Source organism: Anolis carolinensis, chromosome 3 (assembly GCF_035594765.1).
Source record: "Anolis carolinensis isolate JA03-04 chromosome 3, rAnoCar3.1.pri, whole genome shotgun sequence".
Classification (NCBI taxonomy): Eukaryota; Metazoa; Chordata; class Lepidosauria; order Squamata; family Dactyloidae; genus Anolis; species Anolis carolinensis.
The window spans coordinates 34,956,977-34,976,412 of record NC_085843.1 but is presented as its reverse complement, the minus strand read 5'-3'; the positions used below and the strand labels follow the sequence as shown (position 1 = coordinate 34,976,412).

Sequence of the window (19,436 nt, the reverse complement as noted above, 5' to 3'; positions counted from 1 at the left end):
TCCCTTTTTGGAAGATGGTGGTGAGATATAAATAAAGTTGTTGTTGCTGCTGTTGTTATTTTAAAGAAATAATGAATGAAACAACCATCTGTATTGCTGCTGGCTTGTTTTTTTTCTTTTGTCTTGATAAACATTGAGATGAAGAAGAGGCATTCTATTCATTTACAGAAGATTTTAGCTTAACATGCTTACTAACTTTAAGTCATTTACATGGATTTTACATGTGCATAACTTGATCTCTTGATTCAGGACATGATAGAAATGTTATAAAAATACAAGTAATAAAATGAAATATAAATAAAATATATTTATTAAATAAAAGAGAGAATGAGAAATAATTTTTGCCTAGAAAGTGCTTTGGCTTCTTTAGGGTCAGTGGTTTGAGTGGGAATTGTAGCCATCTTATTTTTCAAGGGATGACAGTTACCCCTCTGCAGAACACATATAATAGTACATGGTGAAAATATGAATTTCAGTTCTGAATTCTATGCTTTATTCTAGTACACCCAGTATCGCTGCCAGTTGGAATGGATGATTTGAGAATTATATAAACCAATAATTTGACTCCATAGAACAGTGGTTCCCAATCTGTGGGTACCCAGGTGTTTTGCTCTACAACTCCCCAAAATCCCAGCCAGTTTACAAGCTGTTAGTATTTCTGGGAGTTGAAAGCCAAAACATCTAGTGACCCACCGGTTGAGAACCACTGCCATAGAAGGTTTCACATACAATGAACAATTGGTATCCATTGAGGTTTTGCTCCAGGACCCATGGTAGATAATGCTCAAGTCTCCATTATATACAATGGTGTAATACATTGGCATCTCTTACGTCAAATGGTGAACAACTCAAATGAGTGCTGAGAGAGGGATCTGTGAAAAGACTGAAATTTATAGCAGGGCCTACACATCATCATAATGACTGGATCTTCCCCCCCAAATATTTTTGAGCAGTAGTTAGTTTTATCCCTGGGTGCCCAGCTCATGGATATGGTTGACTGTATTCACTGTGCTCTCTGGTCTTCCTGGTCAATATTTCTGAACCTCTTCCAACCAGGACTCAGGTCTCTGTTGCTTAGAAATAATACTCAGCTGGTCACATTCATTACATATGGTACAGTTTAGTTCACCCCAATATTAAAACAAACAAACCATCCTTCACTCTTATTACATTTATGGCACTGATCAGTAAATGGCCGTTGCACATTAATTAATTAGAGAGACACTTTATTCATAGCAAATGGGTTTACAACACTTACATGTTAGTAAAATTATTCTTCAGAAAAATTAATAAAACCATGCGTAGAACATTTCTAACTCAGAAAATGAATAAGCCATAGAGAAGAGTTAATAATAATCAATTTACTACCATTGTACAAACAGAAATTCTGCTGATTCACAGTTTTAGATATCAGAAAGTACTATAAGCTACTGATCTCTCTCAGTGATTTACCAATAAAAAACTTGCCTCTTGAAATGAATAGTCTGGGAAGAAATTTGTGAGCTAAAACTGAAACAGAAAATTATAAAACATTTATCATTGCAAAATAAGATGACAAAATACAATCCTTTTAAACTGACCACTGTTCATTGTATTATTGTTGCTTTTAAACCCTAAAGACCATTTATCAGATTTTAAAGACAATTTAGCTGTAATAGGATTAATGTAGCCGAAATCTTAACACATGTGAGGAAATGCAACATTTCTATGTACTTTAGTTCTACACATAAAATAGCCAAACTGTGATCCTTGAAAGTGACCAGAAACCCATAGTGTCTATATGTCCTAGAGGTCTGGCCTTTCCCATTCCCTCTGCCAGATGAAAAGCAGTATACATGGAAACATAGAAGTCAAAACAACACAGATGGTGGAACTTTGTAGGAAATAGTTACCATGGATAACAGCTTAAGTAGAGAAACAGCGAGAAATACTCTCCTGATCAATAATAACTGGGCATGAAGGAGGAAGTAGTTGCAACGGTTGTGATAGAGGAAATGATGGTAGTAAGTGCTTGGGGACATGGAGGGCAGGAATGATCTGGGGAACGAAGGCAGGGAAATGCTACTAAAAGAAAGATGAATTAATATGGTGTGGGAGACTGTTAAGTTAAGTAGCATTGTGGACTGGGTATTTTCTTTCTTTCTTTTGGGCCTGATGTACAAAGGAAACTTTTGGCATAGAGTCTTTGGAATTCCATTTATTCTTTTTATATAACCATTACTTTAAAAAAAAGCCTATAGAAACTAGTATTCCCAGGCAGTCTGTCATCTAAGTACTAACCCTGCCCGGCCATTTAGCTTCTGAGATTGGGCATGTTCAGGGTGATATGGCCAAAGGCATAACCATTACTTAATATGTATGTTGGAAAATAAAAGCTCATCAGGATATAAATATTTTGCAAAACCTGCAAATATTGTGTTATTGAATATTGTTTTATAACTGACTTTTATCTGAAGACACTACAAATATGTATTTCTTTGTAAGGGCATATATAATTCCTATCTACATTTTTCTCATTTCAAATTTCAAAACTGATGATACTTTTGTATACAAATGAAGTATTTCACAGTATGTTTTGGACTAACAAAATATTGTACGTTACATAGACGGATATACACAATTTATTTAGAGGTCAAACTTTGAAAGCAGATCTTTATAATTCATTAACTAACAAAGGTCACATACCTATTCTAATGTTCAAATCACCTAACATAGCACCTCTATTTAGAAAAAAAGTACGTTATTATGTACTATTGTATGATGTTTTTCATTCCATGTCAAAAAATATTATAACAACCCTACGTACTGTATTTGTACTTTGGTTAGATTTATTTCACTTGACTTATCCTCCCCAACCCATTGACAACAAATATTGTATTAAAATATATTTAGGGCAAAGAATTTTCCTCTGAATGTTCAGAGTAGCAAAAAGATTCCTTTTATCTCTAACAACTGCTGTGCACCTTTTAGCTTCCTTTTGCCTTACTGGAGATTTGGAAGAGATCTATGAGAATGTCTTGAATTACTCTGAAATCCTTCTAGGTTGAAAGCACAGTACAAAAAATAGCACTGATTCAGTAGGTTAGCGAAATGGCTGGGAAGGATGGATTATACCTTCCCAACAAATGATATTCTTCTCATCACAAACGTCTAATGCTAAGGTCTTCATTAATGCTTCAGACTTCATTTTATGATTTTTGATCAGAATAGGATTTGGTGCTTCACTAGTAACCATAATTGTGATATAGTTTGTTAACATGGAATTCAATGAATGAGTTCTTCATATAAGGTCCCTCCTGTTAGTATCAATGGCTATGTGCCAGAGCTAACTCTGAAACATAAAGCTGCAATGATAAACAATGATATTAATTCAACAGTAGTTGAATCTGAAGCCCTGGGAAATGTTGCCTTTTTAATGCAAAACATTGCCACAAGTCTTGAACTCCCATTAATAATGTCTTCTATTTAGAATAAAAGCACGTTTTCCTTTGAAAGAATGGAATTCTCTATTTCAAAAAAAAAATGCTAACAACAGGATTCACATGGAGAAATTTAGAAAGTCACTTCAGGTTTGATATCATTATTTTTACATTAAGAAAATATGAAAATAGTGTTTTTACCTGCAAGATTGTCAATCTCTTTCTCTTGGAGCAGGCTGACAGCATCATCATCCCCTTCTAGCATGAGCTCAGTTTCAGCATTCTGACTCACTACAGCTTGGCTCCGAAAGGTTTTCTTTGACTTCACTATGTCTTCTTCAGTGCCTAGAAAAATGTTTAAAATATTGTAAAATTTCATTTCTGTTCATCTCACATACAAGAATAAATGTTTTCTGAAATGAAATACATGCATTGCTACGTATTTCAATTAATAAAATATAGCTTAAATCATTATTTCAAAATACGTTTTTTTTACTATTGGGGGGAGGGAGTGTACCAAGGATTAAATGAAAACATAGAATTAGATTTCAAAATAAAACAGTGGGATTTAACTTGTTTTTATTAATCTGCCACCTTGCTTGCAATTATCCTTTTACAGCAATTTCAACAATGCATTGCAGAAGAAACATATTGCATTACTTTGGGGGATCTGAAAAATGTGTATATTAGGAGTAGATGTGACTTTTCAGATGCTTTTGATGTGCAGTTTTTATTACTACATGTCAATGGCCATGCCAGCTAGGGCTGATAGGAGTTGCAGTCCGACTTCAGGTGGAGGGCCATGTATTTCTACTGCTGATCTAGTTTAACAATGCTAAATGTTTGAATTCCTTTTGTGCTAGGGTACTAAACATGCATTTATCTAAAAGAAATATGCAGCTGGGTTGCTTCGATGTGACTGAAGCTCTTTGGTTTGGCTTTTCTTTAAATTTATCACTCAGTTGGATGTACCTCTGTTTGCCACAACACAGAAAGCATTTATCTAAATGAAAGTGTAGGAGACCGAAAGTTGCCCTTCAATCACTGTATCCTTTATGAATTAGAATTCCATTTATCAAAATTACACAAAGAAGAGGTAATGTCTCAGAGGGCTGTCTCATTACAAGGCTTATAAACACTGTCTTTACAAAGAAGTGGTTTAACACCTAACAAATCAAAAATTGATTGGGAATAGAATTTATTTGCGATCATCTATCTTCAGAAGACATGCCATACTGAGTGCACTTCTTGGCCTCACTACCATTCATCAGGAAATTAACAAGCAGATTCCACAGACCACCAGATTTCCTTGTATTCTAAAATACAAACTACGTTTAAAGAAAAAAAATATACATGACAGATGTTCTAACAGCATATTCTTGAAATTTTATGAAGTATTTCGCCAGTCCAATTTATAGCTCTGACACCAGGATGTGCATAATATTGTTAGAAATGCCATCACAATAAAAATACCGAGGGAAATATGCTTATATTCTATCGGACATGATTAAAATATTTAAAAAGGTTGTTACAGATTCTCTGTACAATTTTCTTGTTTCTTAAAATTCTTAGGTGACAACTTTAAAAATATCTAATTAGTCAAACTAATTAAGTATTAGCATTTCAAGAATAAATTTTGCCAATATGTTTTCTCTCTCAAGACTGTGGATTTCAAAACTGTTGGAAATAATTTTGACCCTTCAACATATTTTGTAAAACAGAAGTCATGATCCAAAGGAATATCCAGCTGATAGTGTATTCATAAGCATGATCTTGGACACTGGAACATCACAACTCTACACCTTTAAGAAACTGTTTTTGAAAAAGTTGTTTTTTAAAAGTTGCTATGAGGAATAAAGACTATTCAGAATACATGTTGTAAAGCCCCAAATGGGTATGGAAACACAAGTCCTCATGTGTGTTTTCAGAAAGTAAACATGTATGAAAAGAAGTGACAGAAAACAAATGAGAAATTTTTGTACAGTTTCTAAATTGTGAAAATGTCTATACAACTAGTAAAGATTTTAACAATTTAGTGTCTAAGAGTGGGCATACTGGAAAATGTTTTGTCTGTAAATATGGAAAAAAATGTCTACTGGCTATAACAATGAATCTAATAAAAATTATAATTTTCATAAACAGTCACAAAGATGAGTGTTTAGAAAACTCCTTTACCTTCTCAATGGATCAGTGTGCTCTATTTTTATTTACAATTACATAGTATAATTTTTGAAGCATCCAGAAGGTATTTTCTAAGTCATTTAGGTTTCATATGATGAAGGAATTATTCTAACTAACTAGTGTTACAACTAAAATTAAAAGGTTCCAAACATTACAGCCCAATTACAGTAGTTTTTCTTTTTTTGTTTAAATTGTATCTTTACAGTTAAAGAACATAAAGGTAAAGGTAAAGGTTTTCCCTGACATTAAGTCCAGTCGTGTCCGACTCTGGGGGTTGGTGCTCATCTCCATTTCTAAGTCGAAGAGCCGGTGTTGTCCGTAGACACTTCCAAGGTCATGTGGCCAGCATGACTGCATGGAACGCCGTTACCTTCCCGCCAGAGCGGTACCTATTGATCTACTCACATTGGCATGTTTTCAAACTGCTAGGTTGGCAGAAGCTGGAGCTAACAGTGGCCGCTCACTCTGCTCCTGGGATTTGAACCTGGGACCTTTCGGTCTGCAAGTTCAGCAGCTCAGTGCTTTAACACACTTCGCCACCGGAGCTGAATTAATTTAACCAGAAACAGAAATATTCAGAGAAGAAACAAATTCTATAGAACATATTAAATAACAGGAAAGAAAGCATGCAAAGTACTCTATAGAATGTATCCAAAAATCATGTCTAAGGAAATAATATAGATAAATTTTTGCAAAAATTCATTTCATAGGTGTCTTGCAAAACATATTAAAGAGATGCCTATCAATAAGATGGAGAATTATTTTTCAATAAATATGACTTTATAATATGGATCAGCCACAACACTGAGGAGAAAATGAATTTTATCTTTTACTAAATACAATCCATACACATTCATAGTAGCATCTAATTTTTTTGGATACTAAGTTTCCATACTGTTGCAATTTCCTATTTGCTAAATCAAGTACAAGTGCTAGGCAACTATACTTGCTCAGTACTTTGAATCATATGCGCTGAATCAAAGGGACTGTCAATCAACAGAATTGCACAAACAGTCATTATTTGGATATGAGTCAGAATTTTTGAAGTATAGATATAACCACCTCTATGTATGGAGGTACAACTGTGTGGTCTCTTTAAAAATAAATGTGTGAGACTCTTATTGTAATGGTGCAGTCTGTTCAGTGTTGGCTGCTACCCAGAAAAGAATTTATTGGTAGATTTCTTTATTTGTAAAGCAGAAAAATAAGCTTTGAAGTATAGAGAATTTCTGTTTTAAAGAGACTGATTGTTTTCTTGTCACTGAAACATGTATGTGTTCTACTTAATGGATTATCTGAAATACCTGAGGTTGTTAGAAGATATCATGGTACAAAAATCCAAACGTCAAAGAATTTCAGAGGGTTCTGGGCCTCAGATTCAATCAAATAAGATTTGTTCTCATTATAAATGGATGTTCTCACACACAACACATAGAATACCATAAAACAGTAAGGGCCATGAAATATAAAGACAAAGATGTTTGAAAATGCCATTTGGCATGTCAACATTTATTTCAGTAACATCCATGTTTTCCTCTCAAATTTCATTTAAACTTGTAAATTCTCATTTGGATTCTTCAGGTCACAGCTGGTACTAGGTATGCAAGCTCAGCTTCAAAGACAGCCTGCTGTGTCCATGCTTACAAGGAGTCAGTTCAAGGCTACTTGAATAAATGTGTGCTTATAATGTGGCTGATTCAGACATGGGCAAACTTTTGAAGAGTAAGAAGAAAAAAAAGTGGAATCCAATGCAAACACATAACTCAGTTCAAACAAACCACTCAACATCACTACTCATTAACATCCATTCAACTTTTAAGGTCACTAATTTCATTTTAGAGATAGAATGGAAGTAAAAGTAAAGTTTGCTTAGAAGCCACAATACAAGCCAAGTGAGAGTTCTGCTTCTTTCAGAATTCATTCCACAGCTTACTTCAGTGAATTATAGATAAGGCAATTTATGCAGAGAATTCTCTTTCATCTTTGAAGAGGGCTGGCAGAATGGAAAGTTAACTCATTTTAGTGTTACCTAAATGTACTGACAGGAAATTCTAATGTTTCCAAACATCTGGAAATCAGCTTCATGGGATGGTGATTTCTTTTCTTAAAGAATGCCTTTTCATACACCGTCTTTTACAGCTTTATATGGCTCCTAAAAGAGTGTTTTGACATCACAAAAGTTTCTCTCTACTCCACAAAAAAAATAAAAATAAAAATGCTGCATTTAATTTAAGAAATATATTACAGAACAAAGATGTTGTAATGTTGTTCTACTCTCCTGGGCACTTAAATGTTTCTTCCTCCTAAAAGTACATTGCCTTCTCTTACTTTTTCGTATAATGTCTAAAGCACATTGCTTAATAATGGTAATGAGTAAATTCTTAAGACAAAATGTTGCCTGAAATGCAAAAATTAAAAATGAAGAAGAAAAATTAATACATTTAGTATGTTTTCTCTAAGCGGAGTTTTATTGTTCGTGGTGCAAGCTTCTTTTTTTTAAAAAACTATTATATACTGTAAGGTAAATTTCACACGAGTTACTGTGGGACATCTAGAAATTATAGATGACTATAAAATAGTCACAGTCAAAATTATGAGATCTGTCAGCAGCTAGGGAGCTGCCAGCTTGCTTCTTTCTGATAATGGCCTGTACTGATGTACTGCTTCTTGTCTGTCTGCTTTTTAGGGAACTAAGAAGTCACTCGGAGCCTTACCAACTTTATATAACTGCTCTCTCAGACCTGTCCCCATCAGAGAAGCAAAGAAGCTTTCGACTGTTTCCTTTACAAATTTCTAAAAATATTGAATCATCTGAAGTTCTTCTTGCACCTCCTTGGTTTATGTTTCTCTAAATTTCCACTGGGTCTTGGCTGAGAGTTGGTCTTGAAAAAAGGTACTGAGCTGTTAGGTCTCTTAGCACCAAGCCAGTTGTCAGCTGTGACCATCAGAAACAGCTGAAATCCCAGAAAAGGCATTAGCAAACTTGAAACTGAAATTAGAATTCTTTTACATACATACATATTTCTGCTACTATAAAGTAAGCAGCAAAGTGAGTCCTAGTGAGATTCAGATTAATAATCCTGGAAGAAACATGTTTATGATCTTTCTTCAGCTGCATAATTAAATAATATTACTATAAATACAAGATAGGATTAATCAAATATACAGGGTGTTTGAAAAAGAACTCCCTAATTTTAAGTTAAAACACATTAAAACTAGGGCATTCTTTTTCAAACACCCTGTATTTGTACCCTCTAGAATATCTGTATCTTCAGGAATTTCTGTTATTAAAAAGCCTCAAAAGTGAAACTCCTGCTGTTCTAACAAAAACATAAAATTATTTCTACCATTGTCCTCTGTGCAGAAGACTGAAAAACAACCAACGTAATGTCAGATTTCAAAAAAGAATCCAGGAGATTATAGTATATTTAGCTTAATGTCTCGCCTAGGTACCTCAGTGATAATGTTACAAAAGACAATACAATCAAGCATATGAAAAAAGGAAGAATTACAGGTTGAATACTTTCTGGACTTCCAAAATTCAAAACCCTCTAAAATCTGAAATTGCACAAGTGGCTGAAACGGTAACATCTTTGCCTTCTGATGGTTCAATGTACACAAACTTTGTTTCATACACAAAATTAGTAAAATTACCTTCAGGCCATGTGTATATGAAACATAAATGAATTTTGTGTTTAGACTTAGGTGCCATCTCCAAGATATCTCATTAGGAATGTATATGTAAATACTTTTCAAAATCTGGGGAAAAAAAATCCAAAATACTGATCCCAAGGTTTTCCTCAGTATTTTTTCAGTTCTTTTACATTCTTAATAAGCACTTTAAATCGTTCGGGTTGTTTTCAGTAAGAACAGGACTTTTGTACAGCGAATCTATACTTTGCACAATATAGCCTCAGGTAACAGTGAGGACTGCTGCTAAGCTCAGAGGGAACTGGAGGGCCTGAGCCAGTTGGCAGATCAGGTTAATGTAAGAGTCCTTATAAGTCAAAAGAGCTGATAAATTCTTGCTCAATCACATCACTGAACTGGTGTTTTGAAGCATACTACCTCAGATTAGGGGGGCCCTGGTGGTGCAATGGCTTAAACCCTTATGCAGGCAGGACTGCTGACCAACTGGTCGGCAGTTCGAATCCGGGGAGAGTGGGTGACTCCTTTCTGTCAGCTCCAGCTCCCCATGAGGGGACATGAGAGAAGCCTCCTACAAGGATGGTAAAACATCAAACATCTGGGCATTCCCTGGGCAACGTCCTTGCTGCCAGCCAATTTTCTCACACCAGAAATGACTCGCAGTTTCTCAAATCACTTCTGACACAAAATAAAAAAACCTCAGATTACATGAGAGGCATTATATATCCATCATTACTAGTAGCACTTACAGTATTATCCCCCACTGATCTGTCTGATATTCCTTTGCAAGTGTCCAAATCTGTGGCTATCACAACAACCTGTGGTAACTAAATCCACAGATTAGCTGTTATGTAATCCTTGAGTATATTCAAGAATTATCCTTTGAAACTTAGTGAAATAAGGTATGTATAAGCAGTTATGAGCTCTGTAAAGATACAGATTCATACTAGATTAATTATTCTGTAAAATCATAAAGGTTACACCCTTCATGAGAATCTCATCTCTTAGTGATTTACCATAATCACATTTTCTGAGTGACCACTAAATAAAACAGGTGCAATTTAATAACAATAATAATTTTAACCCATTTTATTTAGTGGTGCATATTAATAAAAATAATAATTTTTATTCTACCCGCTTTATTTAGTGATCACTCAGAAAATGTGAAGAGGAAACTTCCTAGACTTTTATAATTTGAAATGCACTTAAACTGGAGAGATCTATTACTATTCACCACAAATGACTAGATACTCTACTGAAAAAAATAAACGAACAGGCCATGCTCTGAAGACTTAGAATAAATATGTAACTCTACTTATTCTGAATAGATTTTGATATTTGGCCCATTCTGAATAAAATGTTAAACTCTAGTTGGTTTCTTCATTTTTAGAAATGAGGTAGTTAAGGAAATTCAGTACTGTAATGGCTAACGGGAGCAATGACTTTTGACCTTCTAAACTGCATTTGTCAATGAAAAGCTCGTGAGTGGTATGTCCAGATAATTTGACCCATATTGTATATATCTTTCATTACTTAATAGCATGTCCTAAGTTGCAGTCATTCATCAAATATAACAGGCCAGGAACACAAGGAAGTGATTGCCAAATGATAACTAGTGTTTTAAAGCTCTTTTTTGTGAAATATTGAGAATGAGAAAATAATCACAATTGGTCAAAACTGTATTAATAATAATTAGTCTTCAATCTAGTTTGTGAAGAATAGTCATTACTGAGTTATTTCCCTAAATAAAACAAATAGCTACTACCCGGTAGAAGAGGACAACAAGGACACTTGCAAGAAAGAATTGGATCAATATTAACGTGATTTTCATTTCATGCTTCCCCAACTCCAGTAAGCTGACAATATACTCTGATTATGTGAACTGCCGGTGAGTAACACAGAAAAGGTTATTAGAGCAAGAGGTGGAAACAGAATGCACTTTTTATATTGACAGGTTTGCTAATAGAGTGTACTGGCTTTCAAAGCCATGCAATGTGTTTTCACATTTTGATTTTCATACTACTCTTCCCATCTCCACATATTAACCTTTAAAAAAAAAGAAGCTGCATTTTATATCTATGGACTATGGCTTACTGAATATAAACTTACTCAGTTGATGTTATTTACAAGATGGATAAATAGAAAAATACAACTAAAAGGTAAAATATGAAACTGTATTTGAATGTGGTCTTAGTGCTTATCAATGTGATAAGTGCAGAATACTATAATAACGTTCTTATTAAAAACTGAGAATTTTTTTGAAACTGGACACAAACAATCCTGCTTTATGGTTAAAGTATAAATGTTAATTATGTTATATTGTATTAAAATTACTTTAAAGTAACAATCAGTAACCCAAGTTCAGCATTCCTACAACACAAAATCATTAAGTCTGTACACTATTTTTCCCAACCACAATTTGCATTCTTGATGCCACTTCCGACTAAAACTCCACATTGCCAATACACTAAAAACAAGTAAAAGGTAGAAGTAATGTAAGGGCTGCAGATAAGTCAAGGGACACAAGATACTTTCCTATGGGATTATAGTTTTAAATTCTATCTAAAACAAGTATCCTTTTAATTCTCTTTATTAAACTAGCATCCTCAAATTTCACTGAATGGAAATGACTTTGTGTGTACAGAAGATTGTAAATTCATTACAGCAGAAAATTACATACACACAAAACTGTCTCTAGTTGACCACTATGAAACTCTCAAAAATGTTGCACATATCAATTAAGAAGTTCCTTACCCCACACCCTCTCCCCAAATTGCATGGATGCCCACTCGAGAAAAGGAAAGAGATACCTATCTTTTGAAGATTTTAAAAGAATAAAACATAGGAATCAGATAAACAGTCTGCAAATGATTTAAATATTGTAATGAAATATCATTTAAAAACTACAAATAGTAAGGCAAGGAAAGTATGTGTTGGAAACTGCCCTAGTCTCTCCAGAGAGATAGGGTGGTCTACAAATAAAGTTTTAAGGGGCCCTTCCAATTGTCCTGCTTTGCTTCCAACTCAGTGAGTCAAGAGCGTGGCGCTATGGCGAAAAGGCCAGTGAGATCCTAGGCTGCATCAAACTGAACACATAACAAAAGTGAAATATGTATGTGTGTGTATGTGGCAGAGGTATCCACTTAGACAAACAGGCACCCACTTCCACAAACAGCTATGACTCCCACTGCTCAGGAGACACCAATGGCCCTCCCTCCAATTTATTTATTTATTTATTACAGTATTTATATTCTGCCCTTCTCACCCAGAAGAGAACTCAGGGCAGATCACATTGCAAACATATAAGGCAGACATTCAATGCCATAACATAGAACAGAGACAGAGACAGACGCAGGCACGGGCTGGCCTTGAACTCATGACCTCTTGGTCAGAGTGATTTGTTGCAGCTGGCTGCTATCCAGCCTGTGCCACAGCCCGGCCTTTTCAGGTTATAGTGAGCACTGTGAACATGACCAAGAGCCCGGCCAAAACACCTTATTACCCATCACCCAAGTGAAGGCTTTCATTCGGGGACAATTTCAGTCTACATTTTATATGTTTCCTCCCAGTGTTTCTAACTCTCTCCATTGGTGTGGAATTTGTATAACCCTGCTCACTGTCTCTCCCACAACACTTCCCTACTCTTTTCTATGGCAGATAGCAAACAGAGGAATTGATCAGCAACTAAACATACTGGAGGAGGTTGGGGGACTGACTTCAACATGATGGAAGTTGTAGTTTGGCTTGGGGAGCTGGCAGTGCCTGGGTTATTTGAAAAAGGCATTCTTTGTTTTAGGGTGTTAGGTCATATCAGTTTGGTCATATGTTACACTATTCCTTAGAAAAAGCCAGCTTTTCCTATTGTTATTTTATGAATGCTCCCATTAGAAAATGCATAAGGATGCAGGTGAACTGCAATTCCCAAAATTGTGGGCCAATCACCCCAAACCCCGCCTGTATGCACAGATTCCTTGTGGCAAGTTTGGTCCCATTCCATTGTTGGTGGGGGGGGTCACAGTTTATCTGGATGCAGGTGAACTATAACTCCCTCTTCCCCAAACTTCTCCAGTATGTTCTATTGGTCATGGGGACTCTGTGTACCAAGTTTGATCCAGGTCCGTCATTTGTGGGAGCCACAGTGATCTGTTGGAGCTGACTCAGGTGAAAGTACTGCAAATCCCATCATTCATCCTCCCCCAAACCACACCAGGACATTAAGTGGGTCATGGGGGGTTTGTGTATCAAGTGTGGTCCATGCCCGTCATTCGTGGGGGTTGCAGTGGTCTCCAGAAGTGAGTGAAGGTACTGAAAATCCCATCGTCCATAGTCCATCCTCCCCCAAACCACACCAGGATGTTAAGTGGGTCATGGGTTGTTTGTGTGCCAGGTGTGGTCCAGGCCCATCATTTGTGAGGGTCGCAGTGGTCTCTGGAAGTAAGTGAAGGTACTGCAAATCCCATCATCCATGGCAAGTTTGGTCCAGATCCATAACCATCGTTGGTTAGGTTCCCAGTGCTCTCTGGATGTAGGTAAACTACAACTTCTATAAATCAAGGTCAATTCCCCCAAAACATGGTCATGAGGGTGGAATTAGTCCCCAACCCCCTCCAGTATGTTAAGTTGCTGCTGATCAATTCCTCTGTTTGCTGTGCGCCATAGGAACGGGTAGGAAAGGGTTAAGGAAGAGGCATGCAAGGTGGAGTCATGCAAATTTCACACCAATTGAGAGAGAAAGGAACACTGGGATGTGGCACCCATTATAACCTGCAATGTTCTTGGAGGGAGGGCTTTGGTGGCTCCACAGCACTGGGAGTTAAAGCTGTTTGTGGAGGCGGGAGGCTGTCTATACAAATGGACACCTCTGCCACATACACACATACACATTTTCACTTTTATTATGTGTATAGATTATGTATTTAGTATTCCATAGTTCCCTGTATAAACTGCATAGCAGCATTTTAAATTGCACATCATAACAGTATATTTGTAAACAATATTGCATAAAGTATTGCAATATATTCCATATCATTCTTAGAAAGTGTGATATTATCACAAGAGAACCACCAGTCAAAGGGAGACACCTATTTCTGTATAGGAAATTGGCGTCATATACACATTCAGTGTACAACAGTGATGATGAATCACTGAAGTTCAATTAATTTCTGACAACAGGATTTAGAGTTAAAATGAAGACTCAGTTGATAATTAAACCAAAAGCAAGAAATAAAAACCTGGAAAGACAATGCTCCTTAAGTGATTCCAAATGGTGTACATGCCTGTCTTACATTGCTTCCTCTGAGATCATCACATTTAGATTGAAGAACAGAGGAGAGTTATATGATGACATCTGGAAGTTCTTTACCACTGAATACACATTTTAAAAGAGCTCGTCACTGTAATATCTAGATTGGTATCTACACAATCTCTGTCCATGAAGCGGATGTTGCTTCTTAAAAGTTCCAGAAATATATTGTCATCTTGTACTTATACAGAAATAAAAGTACAACACAGAATGAACTGAGCTTTTATCTTATCTTACTGTCTTCATGATCTTTGTGCATATGCTGTATTTGAAAATAAAAATAAACATAATATGAAAGTAACTTATCCCAGTAGAAAAATACATTATTCACTAGGAAAAATGCATGTTATACATGCATAAAGATGGAAATGTTTAGGCATTTTAGGCAGACTGCTCATCAAAGTGCTTACTTTTTTCCTTGTTATCATATAACATCCTTGTATAAACATTCCTAACTCAAACTGTAAGGTACAAGACTAAAGAGGCACGAGCAACTGATAAGCTAAAATCAAGGAAAAGTTTTGCAAAATCTGTTTACAATAAAACCTATATGCCCAAAAGCCGTTTCTCTTTGCAAAACAGAACATTCTCTATAACAGTGTGGTCCAACCCGCAGCCCATGGGCCGCATGCCGCCCACCAATTCATTTTTGTTAGCTCTTGCCTTTACTGGAAAAATATTTTAATTTATCATTTGGAAAAAAATCGTTTACTCTTCTAACTGCTTTAAGTTTTTAGGAAACGGCCATATAACGGCCATATTGAAGTTTCACTCTGGCCTTCACATTCCTGTACTAAAGTTTGATTGGCCCTCAGGTAACTAAAGGTTGGACCACACTGCTCTATAACATTGGGCTTATGGATTTATACTCATTTAAACATAAGACACCAAATGGCCACCTTGCCATTGGGCATTCAAACTCATGAAAATAACAGACTCTAAAAATGTTTCTTATGTTTTGAATCTAGGCTACATACACATAGTATTGATTCCCTTTTCCCATGTTTATATTTGTCTTCACAGGCTAATTTATTTAGTTTATATCCCAGCTATCTTCTTTCACATGAGTTAGACTTTCAAGGATGACACAGGTTATCTTTGGAATTTATGAGGAAAATGACTCTGTTGTGATAACCACAGATTTAAAACATATACTAGAGGCCATTCTTATTTCATGTTCTCTCATTGCTGTTAAGTAGAGAGCCCAATTCTCTCATATTTACCGGGAACTTCCATATTAGAACTATTTGGAAGGAGGGGATCCTCCTGGCTCTTATATAATTCAAGTGAGAAGGAGAGATTGGGTGAAGAGAGGGGACCAGAATGCAAGCCCTAAACTCCAGTGTCCCAATCTGCTGGGAAGCCAACTTAGCTGCAACACAAAAGAGAGACAGAGAAAAAAAGAGCCGAGGGAGGGAAGGTACAGGAACTTCCTCAGAGTGCCGCCAAAGATTGATACTCTGGGTGGCTGGCTGGCTCCCGCCTTGCTTTTTCCTTGCCTCCCTCCCTCCCTTCTGCTGCTCTTTCAAGGTTTCTTTTGCCCTCTGATCTACATTTATCACTATGCCTCTTTTCTGCAATATTTCTCTCTCTCTCTCTCTCAATTTTCTGTTCTCCTTTTCCACTGATCTTCCACTTTACTTACTGGTGTCCCATTTTGCCCCTCCTTTGCACCCCACTCCATTTCTATTTTCATTTTCTGGTCTCAGCAACTTGCATATCTTTCTTTCTTTGCCTTGCTTTAGCCACAGAAGGCAGGGATTTGGCAGTCTGGTCAAGTTTACTCAGCAGTAAAGTGCTTCTGAGGCCCCTCCCACACAGCTGTATAAAATTGACATTGAACTGGATTCTATGGCAGGGAGGACTCAGATAATCCAGTTCAAAGCAGATATTGTGGATTGTCTGCCTTGATATTCTAGATTATATGGCTGTGTGGAAGGGCCTTGAGTTAGGTAGAAGTGCACAAGGACAAACAGTGCTAAAAAAGCCAGGCTAAACTATCATTGATTTTCCAAACTTTTACTTAACAGTTTTTTATTTTCATAATTTTTATTCTATACTTTGACCTCTATATTATAGATTCAATGTATATTAATTGTATCAATTTCATGAATATTTGTTGGTGTGTGATGCCATGCTGCTAATAATGTGCAAAAATTATAACTAAATCTCCTTTTAATTTATGGCCAAAAATTGGAATAATATACTGTACGAGCAATTTTTAGCAGCAGAGATACTCTTGATGACTACCCCACAACTATGTCATTTCTTCACCAAAGTAAATGCTGTGACCTTCATTTATTTCAAAACACAATTGTATATATGTCAAACATTGCATTCCCATTGACAGAACAATTCTCTTCATTTCTCTCTTCATTTTTACACCCTCCCCCGCCCAATTCTCAAAATTTTTCTTGGAAGCTTGGGGATTTCCAGACAGGATAGGGAACCATAAGGGGAAGAAGGGGGGGGGGAGTCCAATTATGCCATTATTTTCATTGAAATGTGTAAGTTGATACTTCCATGGCAAACAGAACTATGGATGTCTCTGTAAGTTTTTCAATAAAATATAATGATTTCTAAAAAATAATTCAAAAGGAATTAATGAAATTAATTCTTCCTCACAGAATGATGGAATACTATTGGGTAAAGTTGGATGTGAATGCTCTAGGCAGCCTCAAAACCCAAAGGGATCAAGTCCCTTTCTCACCCTCATGTTGCATGAGCAGGGGCGACCACCCTCAGATCCAAATCCAGATTCACAAGTGTTGGGATAACCAGCGGCAAGAGCGTACACAACATGGGGTTCCCTGGGGAGAAGGAGCCCTGAAGAAGATGGTGAATGGAGGGAGCACCCACCACTGTAACCTCCCTGCCCGGTGTGTCGGGCAGTGTTGTGGTTCAGTCTGATGATGAAGGGGGATTTAGGTTTTAGCAGGTTGACCAAGGAAATGTTGAAGGCTCTGAGTTGTCAGAAATGCAGGCTGACCAAGGAAATGCTGAAGGCTCTGAATTGTTAGAAATGCAGGCTGACCAAGGAAATGTTGAAGGTTCTGAATTGTTAGAAAGGCTGCAGACTAGCAGGGGAGCTGGAGTTAGTGATAAGGGTGACCTTTCACAGGATTTTGAACATCAACAAAGTCCAGGTGACTCTGGCAGCGAGGCAGAGGAGTCTTCCTTAGATAGAGACACAAGATTAAGGTTAAGGGTTAGTCCCAGGCATTCTGTGAGAATCGCTAATAAACGTGTGGGAACCAAAGCTCAGAGGAATGCTTTTCTAGCTTGTAAGCATGTAAAAAGGGTGAAACAGGAGAAGATTTCAGACAGAGCAACGTTGATTCTGGAAGCTTAACTCTTGCCTTGTCTCTGCTTATGGAAATAGATCCTCACTTCGGTTCCTGCCTAGATTCTGTGTTTGGATTGTATTTTGAAGCTCATGCTACCTTGTTTCTCCAGGACTGAAATGCTATTTTAGAGACTTTGAACTGTTTTCCACAAAGACTTTGAACTGTATTCTGCAGATTGCCTTTGCAATTGGATTATTTCTTTCTTTACTGCTTTTTATTAAGATTTTGCTATTTTTTATCAGTAAACTGAAAAAACCAAGTCAGCTGTGGTGGAGTATGTGTTAAGAGCAAGGTGCAACAGGCAGGGCATTTATCCTTGCAGTATTATTCGTCGTCTCATAGTGTATATTGGGGGACAAGGGGGATACTACTAGATCTGAGGCCGGCATGATGTGGCAGTTTGGGTATTGGACTAGAACATTGGGAGACTGTTTGAATCCTTGCTTGGCAATGAAAACCCATTAGGCGACCTCACTCTCAGCTTCAGAGGAAAGCAGTGACAATCCTGCTCTGAACAAGTATGTCAAGAAAACCCTGTGAATGTATGGGTGAGGAGATGGGGGAAGCCAGAAGAAGCATTGATTTTTCCCATCTCTGTGAAATAACCCTTGACTTATCCATGGGACATATCCAAGTTCTTAACTCTGCCTCCAAACCTGCTCTTGGTCTATACATGGAGCCAACTTATACATGAGTTTATATGATACTCTACCATAAGATGTACCATAAATACTTAAATTTTAATAAGGAAGTATCTCTCTAAATGACAGTACCAGAAAAAACCCCTTCTTTATGATATTTGCTGTAATACAATTTAATTAGATGCATGGTATAAAGTATCAATAATTCAGGTAATGGAACGAATAGAAAGAAACCTTGTCCCTTTAGGTTTAAAGGACTTTGAATTATCTGAATAATCTCTGGCACATTTTTATGCTTTCACTCCCTAGGTAAAACCTGACATTCCTACCCCAGAACAGGTGCAAAATACACAGACATACTTGCCATTTTCAAGCCTTTGATGATTTTCAGCATCCTATTCCTACTGTATCTGCGCATTTGCTATCAATACTGATTTAAACCTAGATTAGTTAGAAAGGGCTCCTTTATTCATCAAGGTCATATCTTGATGGCTATGCAAGCTTAGATAAATCAGGTATTAAGCAGACACATCTCCAAGGAACCTAGATATTCTCTCATCTGCAGACCTCAGCATATCTTGTTATTTATTGCCAAAGAAATGACTGATTAATTTTGTCATCTTTGCTCTGTGTTTTTTGCTCGGCTGAAGCTGCCTGCCCTCGTCTGCAATGCCTGATCAGACCTATTTAAGCTGATGCCTTTGATCGTAGACACAGAGGAGCTTGCTGACTTAGGCTTTGACTAAACATTCCTTTGCTGTAATATTTATACTCAAGTCCTCTAAATGATAACTGACAGTCAGTGTAGATAACAAAAAGCTACTAAGATATTTTCTACTTTTATAAAGACACCCAAAGTAATACTTATGAATCTACAATTATAGAGGTAAAATTTAAA

General features: G+C 36.6%; 1 protein-coding gene across 3 annotated transcripts in view; it reads right to left on the bottom strand.

Annotated features, from left to right (window-relative positions):
• The window catches only part of LOC100554350 (neurobeachin), a 385,661-nt gene that overhangs the window by 246,232 nt on the left and 119,993 nt on the right, over positions 1-19,436 (bottom strand). For all 3 annotated transcript variants that reach the window (XM_016992607.2, XM_008107912.3, XM_062974715.1), the window contains one exon: positions 3,621-3,764. In XM_016992607.2, the coding sequence (XP_016848096.2) occupies positions 3,621-3,764 (144 nt within the window). The remainder of the gene's footprint in view (positions 1-3,620; positions 3,765-19,436) is intronic.